Here is an 18,566-nt window from a genome sequence, read left to right on the forward strand (position 1 = left end):
TCTATGAGCACCAGTGGACAGAATTTATTCCTCATCTAGACTACAAGTGACAGGCAAAATGAACTCCAGGCTTACCCAAACGGTGCCTTTTCTTTCCACACTTGAGTCCACTACTGATCTCGTTTACAGCAAGGCCTCCTTTAGGTTGGAGGCCTATGTCAAGAAAAAATAAGGGGCTGGGGATATGGCCTAGTGGCAAGAGTGCCTGCCTCATATACATGAGGCCCTCGGTTCGATTCCCCAGCACCACATATACAGAAAATGGCCAGACATGGCGCTGTGGCTCAAGTGGCAGAGTGCTAGCCTTGCCAGGGACAGTGCTCAGGCCCTGAGTCCAAGGCCCAGGACTGGCAAAAAAAAAAAGAAAGAAAAAATAAGTTCTAGAGAGAGTAGGAACCAGAGCTGCTAAGTGGATTTAATAAGAACTTTAATCTGTCATGTCTAGGGCTGGGTGACAAGCTTCATTTATTCTAGTAAACCTATGAAGCAGTCATTACCTCCATTTTATTGGATGGTCAATCTTAATCAGGGCTGGGACCACAGGATTCTAAACTGAGGGCCCAGTAGAGAGTCAGCTGTGCAGTGTGTTGATTGGATGGGGGCCAGAAGTCTCATGTTTGATGAAGCTGTGTTTGGAAGTGGTCTGGTCTGATAGGTGAATGCAGAAGGAATGTATGTGTGGCAGGTTCTAGGTCCTGTGGTTTAAGCCCACAGACCCCTAGTTCCATGGTGTTCCCTCAAGCCCTGTGAGATTTAGAGGCTGCTGGACCCATTTATTTCCCTGAAAAGTTCCATCATTGCTTCCCACACCACCATTTCCCCCCAGGCTGCTTCCTAGCAAGGTCCCACCCTTTCTTGATCCTCTAGTGGGGCCTTGCCATCTGCCCCTTCCTCCAGGCCACTTTGGTTACATTAATGATGCAGGGACACCAAAGGAAAAGCAGGCTTTATTAGAAGGTGGGCAGGCCTCTGGTCATTCAGGATGTGAGCTATGGGGCACAAGACAGACCAGCTGTGCTTTCCTGGACCTGAGAAGTAGAGGAACCAGAGGAGCTACAGTCTCAGGACACAAGCAAGCATCTGGTCAGGTTCCCCAACTGGAGAGCAGGGTCAGAGGTGCCACCTAGTGGTGGAGACACTGGCTGGTGGAGACACTGGCTGGAGGGAGCGAGGGACCGAGATCTAGTGGGACTCTAGCTCTGGGGACAAGGAGTCTAGTGGAGCTTTAGCTCCAGTGCCATACCCAAATAATGGGGGGATCCTGAGGGGAGCCCTCAAACCTGCGGAGGGGCTGAACAGTTCTTCAGAGACCAGAAACATCTTAGGTTTGGCTTAGTGTGGGCCCTCTGTTCATGTTTTGTGGTTTCTCCAAATGGGAGTGAGTAGATAGTAAATTGAGCAGAACCTCATGACTAAAATTCAGAGTGGTAAACAGCCAAGGCCTGAGAAAGGAATCGTAATGGGCACAACCTGGCTGAGTTGCTTCAGCCCCTGTGGGGCAGGGCCAGCTTGGGTGGAGCACAGGCCTCCCTCCCCTTTGACCATGGCTCTGTGACACGTAACTTCTTAAAACTTCCCCCTTTTTTTTTGTTCTCAAGTCTGAGTCAAGATAGAAATGTGATCAGAAATGGGGAGTGGATCATCCTGTACCCTATTTTTCCCATGCCACGGAATTCTTCCCTGCCTCCCCCACCCTCTTCCTGCCCCTTGGGGACCAGCTTCTGGTGGAAGCAGCCCGTGGGTTACATGGCTTAGATGATCTGCCAGCATAGTCCAGGTTTGGGTCCACAGAACTAAACATCACTTGGTGTTCCAAGGGTGGGAGCACACCTGATTTGGTTGAACTAGTGCAGCAGACGCACCCTTTAAGGTGACGGGTCAGCATTAAAGTACAAGGAATGCACCCAACAGGCATTTGTGGATGGTGCAAAAGGCTCAAGCTGCTTCAAGGTGCCGGCCTCACCATGCAGTCTCCTCTCCGCAGTGTTGGGAACTTCTCCAGGGACAGTGCAGAGCATTGCTTCCCAAGGCCAAGCCCATCAGGAAAGAAAACTTCCCCATGTTCTGAAGCCCATGGCTGAGAGGGACGACAGGCAGAGGCAGGAGATGGAGCACAGGACAGCTGCTTCCACACCCCCACCACTGCCCCTGTTACCCCACCAGTCTGCTCCACTGGATCGAACTGAAAAAGGGGTGGGACTTGAGCTGTCTGGCACCATCCCCTCTGGCACCTAGGCGTTGCTTGGGTTCAAACTGCAGCAGCTGTGGGGGGAGAGGCCAGTCAGCACTCTGGCAATTTCCCAAACCACCGCAGAGACGGGGCCCAGGCTCAGGGACTCCAGTTACCATAACCTTAGGGAACTTACACTCTGCAAGCCTAGCCCCTAACATCTTTTCCCCCAGAGGGATATTGGTGGTGGTTGATCACTGATGGTCTATTGCGTTCTAGCCCCCACATCAACATATACAGCGCACACACACAATCGTGGAGCTTCTGTTCCTCCTGCCCTTACCCACAGGCCAAGAAGCCAGCTCCTCTAGGCCAGGCTGTACCTTACCTCAGTCAGCAGGGAGGCTGCTGGGCGGCTGAGCCAGGCAGGCAGCTGGAGCTGTGTGTGTGCCTGGAATCCTGAGGGGTGGATCTGGGACAGTGCCTAGGGAAGCGGGGCGGGGGGGGGGGGGGAGGGAGGAGAACACAAAGAGGGTCTCTGATGAGGGAATTCTGGGGAAGTTATTCTGTGCCCCCTCCGTCACATTCCATGGGGTTGGTGATGGGTAATGTTGATCGCTACCTTTTCTTATGATCTACTGTGTGCCAGACACTGAGCTATGTCCCTGACATAGCTTTATCCGTGAAAGACAAAAAAGCAAGTTCAGAGGAAAGGGGCCTGTGCTGATGCCAGGGTTTAACCCCGGGTCCCTCAAGGTCCTGGAATTGATGCTAGAAACAACAAGCTTGGGTTGTAAGCTAGGTGGGCACTCTATCTGGAAGAGCACTGGAACTTGTCTGCTTGGGGGATGGGGGGAGCCTCCACAGGCCACTCATTTGACAGCAGGCCATGGCATGCTGCCATCAAGGTCAAGGTAGGGATGTGACAGAAGAAAGCAGGCCCTCTCCATAGCCGAAGGTATAGGCAACCTGGGAGAGAACACAATCTGCAGGTAAGGAGGAGCCATACGAAGCATCCAGGAGAAAGGTCAGGAGAGCTGTGGTTGGAGGAAGGAGGGTAAGTATTTGCAGCTAGGGTTTTCAGAGGCCTGGGCTTGGGACAAAAGTAGGAGAAAGTCAGGAGGGATGAGCCAGCTGTGGACTTGAGGTCATAATGCGTCCATTCCAGCTGTTTTCTGCTCAAATGTAGTTTGGCCTCTCCCTTACTTCCCAATCCAACTGGCCCCAGATGTAGTGCTGAGCTCATCTAGGCAGAGGCCAAAGGCCAGAGCATCGTTTGAGCAACATAGTTTATAGGGAGGACCTTGAGTTCTTGGCTGACCCAGACTGGACAGGGACAGGGCAGCTGCTGACCTGGATGAAAGAGTCCTCTATCCGGTCCTCTGGCTAAAAGGGCCAGAAGAGTGGGCAGAGGAGGGAGACTCGGGGGATGATGACCCAGGGAAGGAGGGCTGTGTCAAATGCTACCTTCTCTTTAAACCTAACCCTAGACACGCTCTTCTAGCAACTTTCCCTGACCTTCCCAACTCAACTCTCTATCATAGAAGTTAGCAATACCTCCTAGTGTGTTTGGAGCACTCAGTGTGCTTTTGTTAGAGCGACTTCCTGTGTCACCAGTGGCCTGTAGGGCAGCAGGACATCCAGGCCAGTGCCAGGCCTTGGGGAACCACAGGGCTCTCCAGATTCTGGCTAATAAGACTGAGCCCCGCTTACCCAGCATTCAGTGGCACCCAGTAGAGGTTTCTGCCCTGCCCAGCTACTCACGGTTCCTGTCAGTAGCTCATAGAGTAGCGACCCAAAGCTCCACCAGTCACAGGCTTCACTCAGCTCAGCAATCCCCCCAACTTCTGCAGGAGTAGGAAAACAGACCTCCATGTTGCCCTCAGTTCCCAGACTCAACCTGCATAAAGGTATCCAATATCAAGAGCCACCCCCCCATTCTTAATATCAAGAGCCCCCCTGCCCCCCATTCTTGCCTGGGGCGCTGTAGAGGTGGTCCACGGCCTCCCTGCTGCACTGGGGCTCCACTTCTGACCACTGGCCAAAATACGTGAGCCGGAGGTGACCTTCTCATCCAGCGTGTGTAAGGAGAAAGGAGGAGGACAAAGGCTGAGGGTGGCACCACAGAATGGCTGGCGTGAAGAAGGCAGTCCCAGAGTTTCCCCTGTCACACAACCTCACAGCAGGAGCCAAAGGCCATGCTGGGCAGGTCATGGCCCTGGGGTCTCCCAAGGTGTTCTGGAAGCTACTCTAGCCTCCTGGGGAAGGGCCACCCAGGTTCACGTAGAGTCCTGTGTGAACTGGCTGGGTGGAGGTGAGGAAAGTGGTACCTAACCTCTAAGGTCCCCTTGACTCTTGGGGGGGCTCCCTCCTGCGGGGTGAGGGCAGAGGGGCCTGGGCTCCTACCTGCCTGGTCCAGGAGCAGGTTCTGAGGGTTGAGGTCCCGGCACAGCACCCCTTGTTCATGAAGCGCCTCCAATGCCACCAGCATCTCGGCTGCCCACTGCCTCACCCGCTCCTCCTTCACGCTCCACACAGCCTCACCACCCCCCCAGCAGGCTCTGTCCACTGAAGGGGGGCTGTGACCTCTGCCTCGGCCACAGCCCCCCAGTACCCGACTGGCCCCTTCACGAACCCAAAGGAGTCCCCGAGGGGGTCCAGGGTCTGAGCTCTGCCCAGTTCTCCTGGTTTGAAGGTACCAGTAGCCACCAGGCGCCTCCGTGGGATTGGAGGAGCAGGAAGGGCTGGTCCTGACTGTGGGCTTGCCGTCAGGGGCTCTGGAGGGTCTGAGGGGTGGGAGTTCCCTGGCTGGAGGGATGCTCCGAGAAGTCTGAGAAGGCTCCAGAAGGCTCCTGTCCCGCCTCACAGTGTGGCCTGGGGGCAGCCGTGCTGAAGTCAGGAGGCTGAGGTGGTTGTTGAGCTTTGACTTCTCCTGAGTAGAGCTGGATCTGAGGTCAGAATGTTGGGGGCGTGCCTGGGAGAGTAGGTGGGCCCACAGAGTGCCCCCTGGGCCGGGCAGAGGGAAGGTAGGAAAAAGAACATGGACATTAGGACTAGGCCCATTCCCCCCTTCCGCCATTTTGGGCACGACCCCTCTGTGTGGCCTCCTCACCCTCATCTCCTCCCTCTTTTCTTACGTGACCGGCATGCTCTCAGAGAGCCATTTTAGACTGCACACCCTAAGTGTGTCTATTGGGTTTTGTTTTTATTTTTGTGGTGCTGGAGTTTAAACTCAGGACCTTGCTCTTGCTAGCCAAGCACTGCACGGCTGAGCCATGCCCTGCACCCTGCGCTCATTACTAGTGGCTTTAGTTGGAGTGGTGGATTCACTACTGCTTTGCATATCAGAATTTCGCTTTTGTTTTAGGGGAAATGATTTAATGAAACACAAAGGCCAGATCTCCAATGACTACACATCGTAACCCAGGGATATTTTGGAAATGACTGTGATCATTAGTGAATATCTACCACATGGCCCCATTCCAGTCCTTACAGCTTCAGGTGCCAACCAGAAAAGTGAAAAGGGCTGAGACCAGAGGACACTGTGGCAAAGGAGACAGCTGCACAAACACCCTTTCCCCTGCCTGGTGCGGGCCTCCTCTCCAGACGATCTCCCGCTCCTTTGGTAGGATTGTGGGAGGCCCACAGTAGCTTGCCTCTGCCTCCAGCAAGACTAGTTTCCTGGGCTGTGCCCCACATCAGGAGAAAGCCACTCTCCTCCCCAGGGCTCACTATTTGAAGAAGGTAGGTGACTACAAAGCCCCCAATGCCTGAGCTGTCATGTGGGGGGGGGAGGGGGCGGGGGCCCTCACCTTGTACATGCTCCAGGTGCAGGAAGATGGAGTCTTCACTCACAAAGTACCGCAGCAGCTTCGTCATGAAGGGGACTCCATGCGGGATGACGGTCAGCCGCTCCCGGCTCACCACGTGGCACCTGGGCAAGCTCTGGGGGGGGGGGGGCAGGCAGGGCAGGAAGATCAGCCGAAGACCAGGCCAGAAGCTGCTACTAGCAGGGGGTAGTCCAGCAGCCCTGGCTTTGGGGAGCACTCAGGTAAGAGCTGGGAGCCATCCTGAGGAGCAACTGCCTCCCTCAGTTCCTGACCTGGTCCTCCCCACGCCCTTTTTCTTTGAGCTCCTCCACCCTTCTGGCCAAAGATGATATTTGTGTTTGCACAAGTATGAGTGTGTGTGATGTGTGTGTAGGGGGGGGGGTCTATCTAGGAGGCAGAGCCCATGCTCAGGAACAGAACAAGCAGCCTTTGGAGTGGGAGGGGACATGGATTCCACATGCACATTCCACAAGAGTATTCCAGAGCTGTGAGGGGGTCCCCAGGGGGAGCACTGTACACAGGGGCTGGGCAGCACCTGCCTTCACTACGAAGGTCCCTCCAGTGGCTGGGTCCTGGACCAGCTGCACCTGCCAAAGTCCAGAGGCACACACTAGTTCCTGGGGATCCATGCCCCCACCCTCCACCAAGTCACCTCACCCAGGACCAGGACAAGGACTATGCCCCTGGCCCCTTAGGGTTAACACCCATCCTGTCCTGCTCACCCACCACTCTGCCGCTCTTCCATGCAGTATCTAGGGCCCGCTGCCATCTCTTGGTGCTCTCACTCACCTTTGGGCATTGCCTAATCTGCTCCCCCCCCCCCCGACCCTGTTGTCAGCACTATGAGGGCAAGGCTCACCCTGTCCAGCTTTGTATTCCCACAGTCCTGTGTGAGTATTTCACCAACTCAGGGTGAGTAGGGCTGGGAGGACCCCCATGTAAGAATGCCTCTCCTCTCCCTATCCATGCTGTGCTGTGCTAGCCCCTGGGTGGAAGGGACAGTTGAGGAAATCAACCCCTCCCTCAGAGCCCACTGTCCTGCAGGGACTCAAGATGGCCCCTCCTCTGATCCCTATTCTACAAGGAAGAAAGCCAAGGCTCTGAGAGTATAGTCCCAGGGTGTGTGGGCTGAGCCTCACTGGGCTTGGCACCTTTCTTCAGGTTTCTCTCCAGGCCTTACTGTACCTCATTCTTTGGAATAAAGTCTTCTCTTAAGCCAAGTATGGCTGTGCATAACCGGCTACTCAGGGGCAAAGGTTCTGCTTGAGCCCAGGAATTCAAGGCTAGCCTGTGCAAGAATTTATCTCAATAAAATAATCCAGTCCTATCTGGAGGCGGTCCTCAGCAGAGCCGCCTTCTGTGGTCTGCCCACTACTCATCCCCCCGTAGGCAGGGGCAGCCCCAGCTACAGGAGGGGCAGGAGTGTGTCAGAGCAGGAAGGCAGAGATTTAGCCCGGATGAGGACGTGAAGAAGCCAGACAGCATCCCAGTGTGCCGATTCCTTGGCCACTGGCCTTCCTGGCAGGACATTCCCCAGGGAGGGCCTTGGCTGGCTACAGAGGGGGGTGGGAGCCAGGCCCTGAGGCCAGGGCACTGGACAGAGGCGAGAGCCGTGGCCTCAGATGGTGTAGGGGAAAGGACCCTGGGTTTAGAACTTAAGACAAGTGAATTGATTTTACTTTTCTTTCCCAACAACCGGACAGGAATCACAAACGGCCAACTTCTGTTTGTCACTGTTTGTTGTGGCCATAAACAGCCTCTCTATGAAGTCACATGACTTATCAAAAACGTTATTCTTCTAACCTGCAAAGTGGAGTCATAGCAGTTTTCCCTTCAGAGGTTCTTTGGCGGGGGAGGGGGAGGGGGCTAAAGGAGACAACTGAAGCATAAACCCTCATGGTCCTTAGCAATGAGCAACATACTATAGAAAAAAAAACCAACATTGGATACAAAGTGCTTACTCTGTGCTAAGTACTTGCATAAGTTATTTAGTTTTATTCCCACAACTCTGCTGGGTAAGAATTACTTGTGGTCCATTTTATGGATGAAGAGATTGAGATTCAGGGCTGGGAATATGGCCTAGTGGCAAGAGTGCTTGCCTTGTATACATGAGGCCCTGGGTTCGATTCCTCAGCACCACATATACAGAAAATGGCCAGAAGTGGCGCTGTGGCTCAAGTGGCAGAGTGCTAGCCTTGAGCAAAAAGAAGCCAGGGACAGTGCTCAGGCCCTGAGTTCACAGCCTAGGACTAGCCAAAAAAAAAAAGAGAGAGAGATTGAGATTCAGAGAGGCAATAGTGCCTTTCCATGGTCCCACTGCTACAAAGTGGTAGAGTCTAGATTTCAATCCAGACTGGTCAACCCCAGAGCCTGCAGATTTAACTGGGCACCTTCTAGGCCTCAGTTTCCCCATCATCAGTACAATTGAAGATTAGGGAAGCCCCAGGCCCTGGCTGCAGCAGTAAGGAGCTGTCTCTTTTGACCACTAGAGGTCTCCAGGCCAACAGCCAGAGACAGAATCCAGCCTGGCCTTGGCTTCTTGACCAAACTTAGGCAATGTTTGAAAAAGAAAGGCAGAAAACTCTAAAGCCATTTAGGAGAACAGTTTCCCACAAGCACTAACACCTCCGATAATTCCCCCCCGGGCTTCGCCAAGTGGGATTCCCCACCACCCTGTGCTGGGCAAGGCCTTCTGACTTACAATCCAAAATATGAGAGACCCAGAAATACAACTTGTCCCATACACCAGAAGAATTGTGTTCAAAAAAAACCCATTAAGGGCTGGGGATATAGCCTAGTGGCAAGAGTGCCTGCCTCGGATACACGAGGCCCTAGGTTCGATTCCCCAGCACCACATATACAGAAAAAAACGGCCAGAAGCGGCGCTGTGGCTCAAGTGGCAGAGTGCTAGCCTTGAGCGGGAAGAAGCCAGGGACAGTGCTCAGGCCCTGAGTCCAAGGCCCAGGACTGGCAAAAAAAAAAAAAAAAAAAAAAAAAAAAACCATTAAAACATAGTTGTATAGAAGAAACTAGATCTAAACATAGATGGATTATCTTGGAGTTGAGTAGGGTGCTGAGTGTTGGTTCATTTTTTCCAGATTCAAACTCTTTCATTATATCTTAAAAGAGTAACAGAGGGGGCATTTTCCCATTAATGAAGCCAAGCAATTAAAAAAAAAAATCTCTTTCTGTTGCTTAATGGCTTGGGGAACAGAGACCTCCTAGTGCTTGCCCTCCATAAATCTCAGTTTCATTTTCTGAAAGACAATTAGCATCCAAATGCAACATTGTCCAACTGAACTTTCTGCCATGATGGAAATCCTGTATTTCCACGCTGTCTAGTGGGGAGACCATTAGCTTCATGTAGTTAGTAATGGAGCCCTTGAAATGGAGCTAGTGCAATGGAGACTCAGAGTCCTTGATTTTAATTCATGCAAATAGTCTTACGTGGCTGGTGACTACTGTCCTGACCAGCCTGATGGGTTATTTTTGTTTTTGTTTGTTGTTGTTGTCATCGTCATTTTGTTTTTGTGGGTACTGGGGCCTGAATTCAGAGCTTTCATGCTTTTCCAGAAGCTTCTACCTCCTGGTTAGCTGGGATTAGAGGTGTATAATTCCATGCTCAGAGATTGTTCTCAGGGCCTCCTGATTAGTTAGCTAGCTTGCTTGCTTAGTTAGCACTCTACTACTTGAGACAACTCTAGCCTGGGTTTCTGCTGGTTATTTGGGAGATGGGCTCTTCACGATTTTTCTGCCCAGCTAGCTGAGAACCATGATCTTCCAGATCTCAGCCTCCTGAGCAGCTAGGATTACCAGTGTCAACTGCCAGTGCCTGGCCCACTTGTTTATTGAGATAGTCTTGGTAACTTCTGTGTGTCATTGTTGTGTTCCCTGTTCTAGTTTCTTGAAGAAGATGATCTTCCTATATCTGCTTCTGAGTAGCTGAGATTTAGGCATGTACCATCATACCTGGACCTACCTCATCATACTTTTCATTCCGGATTGCTGCAAGGATTTAATGCCACAGGCCTTTGGGAATGTGCCTCACAAATGTGAGGCGGGCCTTAGAGTTGAAAAGATGGGTGGCAGTTGTGGGTACTGCTTCCACCTTTTAAAAAGGTGTCTTGTTTTATTTTTAACCCCGCTGAGTCCTTGGGACACTGAGATAAAGCTTTGGTGGGGGGGAAAGCCTTTCTTGAAGGATACACAAAGAATCTAAGTCCTAGGAAGACTTTTTTATGGAGCAACAAGTCCAAAATCGTTCAACTCAAAGGCCCACAGGGGCCAGACATATGAGCTCAGGGAGTGGGGGGAGGGAAAGCCTGGTGCCCCAGCTCAGGTGAGCAGCCTCCCCCCCGCCCCCGGGGCTCCCCACTGCCATGTGAGAATGTGAATTCCACATGTGCAGATCTCCTGGTTGCTCAGGAGGCATGGAAATCTGTACTTTTTATATGAAATCTTCACATTTGAAAATGTTGGTAACAATTAAAAACAAACAAACAAACAAAAACCCCACCTTGTGTTTGAGCCAAGGGAAACAAGGGACTTGGATGTCCTTTTCTTCCCCATGCCCAGCTCAGGGCTTGGCTGTCAGAGGTCCAGCACAAACAGGGGTACATTGCCCTGCCCCCCAGCTCCCTGAAGACAGACCCTCAGTTATCTTGCTTGTCTACCTATTCTCTGGCTTAGGGACTCACCCTGCCAGCATCTCTACAGCTTCTGGAGACCCTCCTGCCCACCCCAGTTACTCCCAACAGCTGCTTACTTCCTAGGCAAGCCAGGACAGCGCCAAGCAAGCCCTGCGTGCCCAGCTCCTGGGCTGAGGGCTGGCCAGCACTGCCTCGCTGCCTGGATCTGCCTGGGCAGAGCTATGGTGGAATGGGCCCAGTAGCCCTAACACCTTTCCTAATTTGGGGAAAATGTGGTTCCTGGCTTGGGCCTGACCCAGAGAAAGAGATCTCAGGAGGGAGCTAGAGTCAATCAATCGGGTAGCCCCCCCAAAAAGGTGGAAAGAAAAAGAGGGCAGTACAGTTAGGTTTAGCTTTAATTTGTGCTTTCCCAGTATGTAGCCTTCAGAGTAGAGCATGTCTAAAAAGCTTTGTACAGGGAGGAAGCATGGCTTAGCAGTAGACTGTTGGCCTAGCAAGCACAACTCCCCAGGATGAGTTCAAACCCCACAACCACCAAAACAAAGATACAAGTTAAAAAAAAAAAAAAGCAATCTAAAGGATTTTGCAAATGTACACAAGTTCTGGCATCAAACAAATCAGGAAGTTCTATGTCACAGACCTCCCTCTTGGAGAATCTCAGTGTAGATTTGCCTAAAACTCTGAGATCTCTTATGACAGAAATATAAAGTAATAGAACTTTTATTCACTGCTTCCCAAATGTGCTCACCGTTAACACCTATGATTCTGCAGGGTCTCGCTCAGAAGGATGGTGTCAGTCACTCCTGACAGCTGTCCTTGGGAGTGGCTATGCTTGGCCAAGGTCAGGATGTGGCCACTGAGTGGGGGGTGGGGGATGAGGGGGGGAAACTGCTGCAGATGGAGGCTGGCTAGGCCTTTGCTCAGTATGGGGCCTGTTCCAGAGTCCCAGGAGAAGCAGCTGGAGCAAGGCCTGGGGATGGGGCTTGCGCCTGCTCACTCACTCCTGTGGCTCTCACTGAGAGCCATCAAACACGCATGAAATGTCTCAGCATGTGCCAGGCCTTTCCCAAATCATTTCCTTTCTCTTCCCAGATCACCCCTTTGGGGGAGAATTCCCACTCCACTTTACCAATAAGGAAATCTAAGCTCAGAGCAGTGAGGGGACTTGCCTATGGCTACCGAATGAATTCATCAGCCACCGGGCCTGCTCCCCCAGACAGGTCACCACCCACTTGCCTGTATGTGTGCTTTGGGGGGAGGGGTGTATTCTAGTGTCTCTTCATGATCCTCCTAGATCCATCAAAAATCATCCAAGTATTTTAAATTGTAAATTCCTGAGTTCAGCCCTAAAAATTCTGATTCCACAGGTCTGGGGTACAGCCCAAATAACTCTTTTGAGGAAGCTCCCCAGATGATTTTCACAAATGGCCAGTTTGAGAAAGAACTTTTAGCAACTACTCCAGGAGGCTTAGGCTGGGGGCAGAGGAGACTCCGATACTGGCTCAACAGTCATTTGACCTGTTTGTCCCTCTGACCCTCTATCACCTCCTGTTTTCCTATGTGCTCTGAAATATGGGAAAAGGTCCAAGATGGTGTCAGGAGGAGGGTGTGTGGACACGGAGAGAAAGGGCACAGGCTCTGAGATTCAGGCCAACCAGGGCCTCTGCCAGGCAGGTTTCTGGAGCTGATCACCTTCTAGCCCCAGCAAGAAGCGCTCAAGAGCAATTCTGGGCGGCAGCCCCAGTGCAGAGTGAATGCGGGGTGGAGGATTGTGGGAAGTGGGAGTGGGCAGGGCAGCGAGGCCTGGCAGGCGGCCCTGGGTTCAGCTTCTCCGTGGTTTCTGTGGGTTTTCTGTGTCTAAGCCTGAGGCTATGGAGAGGGAGCTGCCTGCCTCTTCTCACTCCCATGTTTGCCTTTCCACAACCTTCTTGGTATGTGCTGGGGTGAGGGAAAGAAGAGGCTGCTGGACTCCATGGCTGTCCTGGCCCACGACCCACTGGAGGCATGTGCTACAAATCCCCTTCCTCATCCCACACACCTGTCCTAGCCCCCACTGCTGACCACACACCATCTGCCTGCCTCCTCTTGCCTCCCCTCCCATACCTCGGATACCCATTCACTCACCTTCTCAATGACCCCGACCACCCTACAGCCCCTCAGCTGCTCCAGCGCAGAGCTCAGTGTGCGTATGGGCCGAAGCCTCAGGCTGCTGAAGCCCTGCAGAAGAGAAAGCCGGGCCACCTGTAGCCTCCACCACAGTGGCCCCCCTGCGCAGGGGCTCCTGGTCTTGACTTCTGGGGCCCACGTTGCTCAGGGTGACCAGGCTGACCTCCACCCACCCTCCAAGACCCAAAAGTCCCTTCCCCAAAGCCTAGTCTATAGAAAGCAAAAAATCCCCAGAGTGGGGGCGTGCAGATCTCAGAGCATAGGCTAGCAACCTGCTTTGAGGAAAAAGCCCACGCACCCACTGAGCCAAGGAGGGTACGTGTGTATGCCTGGGCACACCTTTGGGCATGGCATATGTGCATGCATTTTCAGCCCCCATCAGTGCCCGCTGGGGCAGGAAAAACCACATAGGGAGAGCTTCCTTGTTGTTGTTTCAAATAGGTCATGGGCATGTAACAATGCTTCGTCCTGAGAAGCAGGTCACTCGCTGGAACCGGCCTCTGCCACACAGCACCACCATCAAATGACCTCAACCTAAAGTCTGCTGGCTCAAAATATTTTCTGTTTTTGCCTTCTGTAGAGAGGGGCTCGTGCTATGTAACCCAGATTGGCCTGGAACTTGTGATCTTCCTTCTTCCACTTCCTGAGTGCTGGGAATACAGATGTGTGCCACCACACCAGGCTTTAGAATCTTTTCTCTTCCTTTCCTTTCCTTTCCTTTCCTTCCTTCCTTCCTTCTTTCCTTCCTTCCTTCCTTCCTTCCTTCCTTCTTTTCTTCTTTTTTTGTACTGGTACTGGGGCTTGAACTCAGGGTTGAGATCTAAGGATCACAGTTCAAAGTCAGCCTGGGAACACAAATCCAAGAGACTCATACCCAATTCATCAGGAAAACGCAGGAAGTGAAAGTGTGGCTCAAGTTAAAGAGCATCAGATATGAGCAAAAAAGAGTGAGAGTCCTTGAGTTCAAGCCCTAGAGCCAACACAACAAAATAAAAGGGGTGGAGGGAAGGCTAGAAGGATAGGGAGTTGCTTTCAGATTCCAAGATCCAATCCATCCCTTAGCACCTTGGAGAGGAGAAATTGGATAGCTATCATAACCCTGGGGGGCAATCACTAAATGAATCAGCAGACTGGATAGCAAGTGTGTTATTTCTATAGCTGAGATTAGGAGGCCTTTTAGAAGTAAGTGTACTACCTCCTATCTCTGGCTGCAGTAGCTGTCAGCAGCCTATCAAGATAGAAGTCCACAAGATAGTGAAGGTCACGGTGGCTACTCTTACAGAACAGGTGAATGGAAATGGAAAGGTGCCCTGAGGGTCTGGGCAGGATCTCTCAACACTTCAAATGTAACTGATCTGGTGCCAACAGTTTAAAGCTACGGATCTGCTTCTTGCTCTATTGCCTACCCAGGCAGAGTAAGTTCATATGTAAGACACTTATGAAGATATTCTGTATTTGAATAAAATAAAATATGATTATAGGTGGGGGGGGGGGGAAGATCATGGGGCTTAAATTCAGGGCCTGGGCTCAATCTCTGAGCTCTTTTGCTCAAAGCCAGTGCTCTACCATTCTGAGCCACTGCGCCACTTCCAGTTTTCCAGTGGTTCATTGGAGCTAAGAGTCTCACAAACTTTGCTACCTGGGCTGGCCTTGAACTGCAATCCTCAGATCTTCACCTGCTGGGTAGCTATGATTAGCAGCATGAGCCAGCAGAGCCTGGCTTCACAGGGAGAGTTCCGGGCACACATGTGCATTCATTCATGGGGACATGTATCTTTCAAATACACACAGTGTGTCTACTCACAACAAAAACACAATCTGGAGGCTTTGTGTGGACACACATGTGCAAACCGTACAGAGCTGTGGGCTCTGCATGTGCACGTGTACCAAGTGCTCTGGGAGGGCGCGACGCAGGCCTGGGCATGATGCACTGAGGACCCGAGAATGGATGAAGCAGGAGGGTATGGGGGAGTGGGGGTACAGAGGGCAGGAGGGCAGCCCTGGCACATACTTCAGACTTACATCCTCCACTACCTGTCCTGTCCTGTAGCTAGATGGGCATGGGGCGAAGGGGCATCCTCACCGAGTCTGGGCTGGCTCCGCTGCCCAGCGTCCGCTGCAGGTGGCAGTTGAAAATCTCCTCAGCCCGTCGCAGGTACTTGGTGATTTTCAGCTTGACTGCCTCGCATCGCTCCTTGTTGGGGTCCACTGTGGGGGGGGGGGGAGATGAGGGCCACCAGGGTCTATTTCTGCTCCCCCACCTGGCTGGAGGGCTGGAGTGCCAGCTCCTACTCACCACCCTCTGCCCTCCAGAGCAGATGGCTCAGATTTCTAAAGCTGCTTCAGCAGATTCTTCCCCCAGTCCTGCTCTGGGGTGGAAGGCAAGCAGGGGAGGACAAAGAAGGAAGATGGCAGGAGGATCCTGGGAACCACAGCCACCCCTCAGCCTGCTGCACTGTACAGCTGGCACCTGCCACCTTGCTGGCTGCCCTCAACCCCAGAAAGACAGGGTATAGCTTTCCACAGCCATTAGTTTGGAAGAGGATAGAGATGGAACTTTCTGGAGAGCACTGCTTCCACTATCTCTGAAGGGTAGATCACAGGACAAAGGAATGCACCGGATAGGCCCAAAGCCCAGGGTTTGTGGAGTCTCTCCTGCAAGAGCATAGGAAGGGGAAGTCGGGGGGAGTGACTTCTACCCACAGCCTGGCCATGAGGCCCTCAGGGGGTTAAGTTTGCCTCCTGACAACCTGGAGCTGCTTTCTCTGGAGCACTACCAGATCTTCCACATGACAACACACTGCTGCTGCTGTTCCTTGTCATATTCTAGAAAATGTCCCAGGCCGGCCCAGTTTGGCCTCAGTTTCCCTCTTCACTCTCTTTAGGTCCACTTCATCATTCTTCCATCTGGGACTATCATCCACATGACTGGCTGGTCAGTCAGCCATCTCCCTGGAGCTGAGCGCAAGCCCCCAGAGAAGGGCCGTCCAGCCCTGTCCTGGCCTCCAGGACAGCCAAGCCCACCCCAAGAGCACAGAGGCAAAACTCCACCCCTGGTGCCCCCTGCTAGCTGCAGAGCTGTGGCAGGCTCTTCAACTTCCCCATGCCCCATTTTCTCACAGAAAATGAATATAAAAAATAGTTGCTGGCCAGCCCAGTATGCTCCTGCAGTGACACAGGGCTGAGGCAGGAGGATCACTTGAACCTAGGAGTCTGAGACCAATCTGAGCAAGAGAAGCCCCATCTAAAAAAAAAAAAAAGTTTTTATATACATGTAATTATTGTGACACTTTTTTTTTTTTTTTTAGTAATTTAGGACCCTATATGGTAGTGTATGCCTGTAATCCCAGCTACTCAAGAGCTGGAGATTGGAGGATCACGATTTGAGGCCATCCTGGGTAAAAAGCTGACAAGACCCCATTTCAATGAACAAACTGGCTGCGGTGGTAGATTTCTGTCACTCCAGCCACATAGGAGGCGGCCTAGGTTGATCGTAGTCTGACAAAAACTTGAGATCCTATCTGAAAAATAACGAAAAGCAAAACGGACTGGGAGTATAGCTCAAGTGGTAGAGCCCTTGACTAGCATGCTGAAGGCCCTGAGTTGAAACCCAATTACCCCTTAAATAAATAAATACTAAACCTCATCATTTCTATTGCTGTGAGGCTCCAGTGAATCAATACAGGTAAGGCCCTAATAATAGACAAGAGCTGCTAGGTTTCATGATTGTCCTATACGGAGACCCAGTCATTCTGACCCTGACTCTTCCACAGCCACCCACGTCCCTGCCAGGCCCAGGCCTCACCATGCACTCCCTGGAGCAGCACGTCCACACCATTCTGGTAGTGGTTGAAGGCAGCCTCGTAGTCCTCACTAACATCACGCTCCAGGGCCAGGCGGATCTGTGTGGCTGCATCCACCAGGTAGTCATGCTTGGTCACATCCGGTGTCCCCGTGGCCACCTGCTTGCAGATCTGTTCCAGGTACACGGAAGTCTGGGCTCTTGCTCGTGAACAGGGCTCAGCCTCCAGGCTAGGGCCAGGCAGGCATTCGCAGGCCACTAGGCTCATGGCTGCCCTGAGATGGGAATCTGTAATGGACAAATGCATTAGGGTGCCATGCTTCTATCTACACCCTGTTTTCCTCCACTGAATACCGGGAAGACTAATATTCACTTCCAAGGAATGGAGGGATCAGAGCTAAGCCAGCTCCTTCCTAAATCATGGAAACAACATGATCACAGCTGGGGTTCTGTATTCCTTTCCATTCAAATTCAGTTCAAGTATTTGTGCTGAGTGTTGGAAAGAGTTGAGGAGATCTGTGACCCAGCATTGCCTTCCAGCGGCCTCCACAGAGCAAGCCTGCTGCCTGGTGCACCTTCAACACATCTGCTCCGAAGCTGCGCCTCAGAGTGCTCCCTGACCCTACGCATTCTCCCCTCCTTGCTGGTCCTAGAGGGTTCTCTCATAGTACAGTGGCCCTCTCCCAAGGCAGAGTGGCTTGTTCCTGCTTTGCTTGGGTTCCGTAGGTCCTGTGGTCCACATGATCAGTGAGTGCAGACCTCTCACGGAGCCAGTGGGCAGCTGGGCACATTGCTTGGCAGGTGAGATGCATAAGTGGCAGATTTGGTGATATTTTGGCCTTTTGTTTTTATTAATAGTACTGGAGCTTGAGCTCAGGGCCTTTACTTTGCTTGGCACTGGTTTTTAATTGTTGTTGGTGGTGTGTATGTTAGTACTAGAGCTTGAACTTGAACTTGAACTCAGGGCCTAGGCACCGTCCCTTAGCTTTTTCACTCAAGGCTGGCCCTCAACCACTTACAGCTTTTTGGTGGTTAATTGGAGATAAGAGATTTGCCTGCCGGAGCTGGCTTGAAAGCGTGATCCACAGATCTCTGCCTCCTGAGTAGCTAGGATTACAGGTATGAGCCATTGGCACCTGGCTTTACTGGTTATATTGGATGTGGGGGTCTCTTGGACTATTCTACTTGGGCTAACCCAGGTGTGAGTTGACATTAGATGTGAGAGGAGGAGCAAGCCCAGCCCTAGGGAGACTCTGTCCTCGGGTTCTGGAAGCCATGTAGCCTTCAGCCTGTCAGGAGCCATTCCCTCATGAAAGTGTAGCAGATATAAATGGCCAAGGGGCCAGGGGCAGTGGATGAGGGAGAGGAAGGGGCTGAGGAGAGGCCAGGGCCCTGCTCCCTCCCTCTCTGCAGCCTGGAAGCCACCTTTCCTCTCCCAATGTGTGCCATTGGGAAAGGGCTGGGAACGCCCAGCCCCAGGCAGGGAGGAAGCCAATAACAGGATGAAGGGAAGGGTAGGAAGGAAACGCACATCCCCAAAGCCGCGGGTGGCTGAGCGCTGGCCAGCACGCAGCCAGGAGGAGAAGGAAGCCCGGCCCTCCCCGATAGGCCCAGCCCTGGGGGTCATGCTGGCTCCTGAGGCCCGTGCTCGGGACACCCGACTAGGGTGCTCGCGTCAAGCCGGGGTTCGGGGGGTGGGGGGTGGCTCCCGGCTCGGGACCGGCCATCAGAGCGGCCTGGCCACGCCAGGCCATGGACAGCGGCACGTGCAGCCCGCGAGGCCCGGGCGGGAGCACCGGGTGCACGGTCCTGCGGGGCGGGGCGCGGCCGAGGAAGGCACGGCGGGAGCCGGGGGTGGGGTGGGGGTGGGAAGAGGCCTGCTCGCGGGAGAAAATGAAGGAGGAGCTGGGCAAACACCGTACCTGCCCGAGCCAGGAGCTCCGCAGGGC

General features: G+C 52.8%; 1 protein-coding gene across 2 annotated transcripts; it reads right to left on the minus strand.

Annotated features, from left to right (window-relative positions):
* Positions 1-1,846: 1,846 nt before the first annotated feature.
* Positions 1,847-18,566, minus strand: Rps6kl1 (ribosomal protein S6 kinase like 1). 2 transcript variants are annotated; one of them, XM_048361794.1, is made up of 11 exons: positions 18,540-18,566; positions 16,621-16,905; positions 14,899-15,023; positions 12,774-12,866; positions 6,540-6,587; positions 5,983-6,115; positions 4,577-5,176; positions 4,147-4,236; positions 3,935-4,017; positions 2,559-2,654; positions 1,847-2,262 (listed from the first exon to the last, which is right to left on the minus strand). In XM_048361794.1, the coding sequence occupies exons 2-11, from the start codon at positions 16,883-16,885 to the stop codon at positions 2,152-2,154; spliced, it is 1,644 nt and encodes a 547-aa protein (XP_048217751.1). In that variant the 5' UTR covers positions 16,886-16,905; positions 18,540-18,566; the 3' UTR covers positions 1,847-2,151. The 2 variants fall into 2 exon arrangements, with proteins under 2 accessions (XP_048217751.1, XP_048217752.1); XM_048361795.1 differs by lacking the exon at positions 6,540-6,587.

Source organism: Perognathus longimembris, chromosome 14 (genome assembly GCF_023159225.1).
Source record: "Perognathus longimembris pacificus isolate PPM17 chromosome 14, ASM2315922v1, whole genome shotgun sequence".
NCBI classification, from domain to species: domain Eukaryota; kingdom Metazoa; phylum Chordata; class Mammalia; order Rodentia; family Heteromyidae; genus Perognathus; species Perognathus longimembris.

What these genes read in the sequence shown, in the direction of transcription:
- Rps6kl1 (XM_048361794.1), bottom strand. Translation starts at nt 16,885, where the DNA reads ATGAGCCTAGTGGCCTGCGAATGCCTGCCTGGCCCTAGCCTGGAGGCT. An exon ending in GCTGCTCCAGGGAGTGCATG is followed by an intron (nt 15,024 to 16,620) that starts GTGAGGCCTGGG and finishes CCCCCCCCACAG; the next exon opens with TGGACCCCAACAAGGAGCGA. An exon ending in CCTGCTCCTGGACCAGGCAG is followed by an intron (nt 4,237 to 4,576) that starts GTAGGAGCCCAG and finishes CTGGATGAGAAG; the next exon opens with GTCACCTCCGGCTCACGTAT.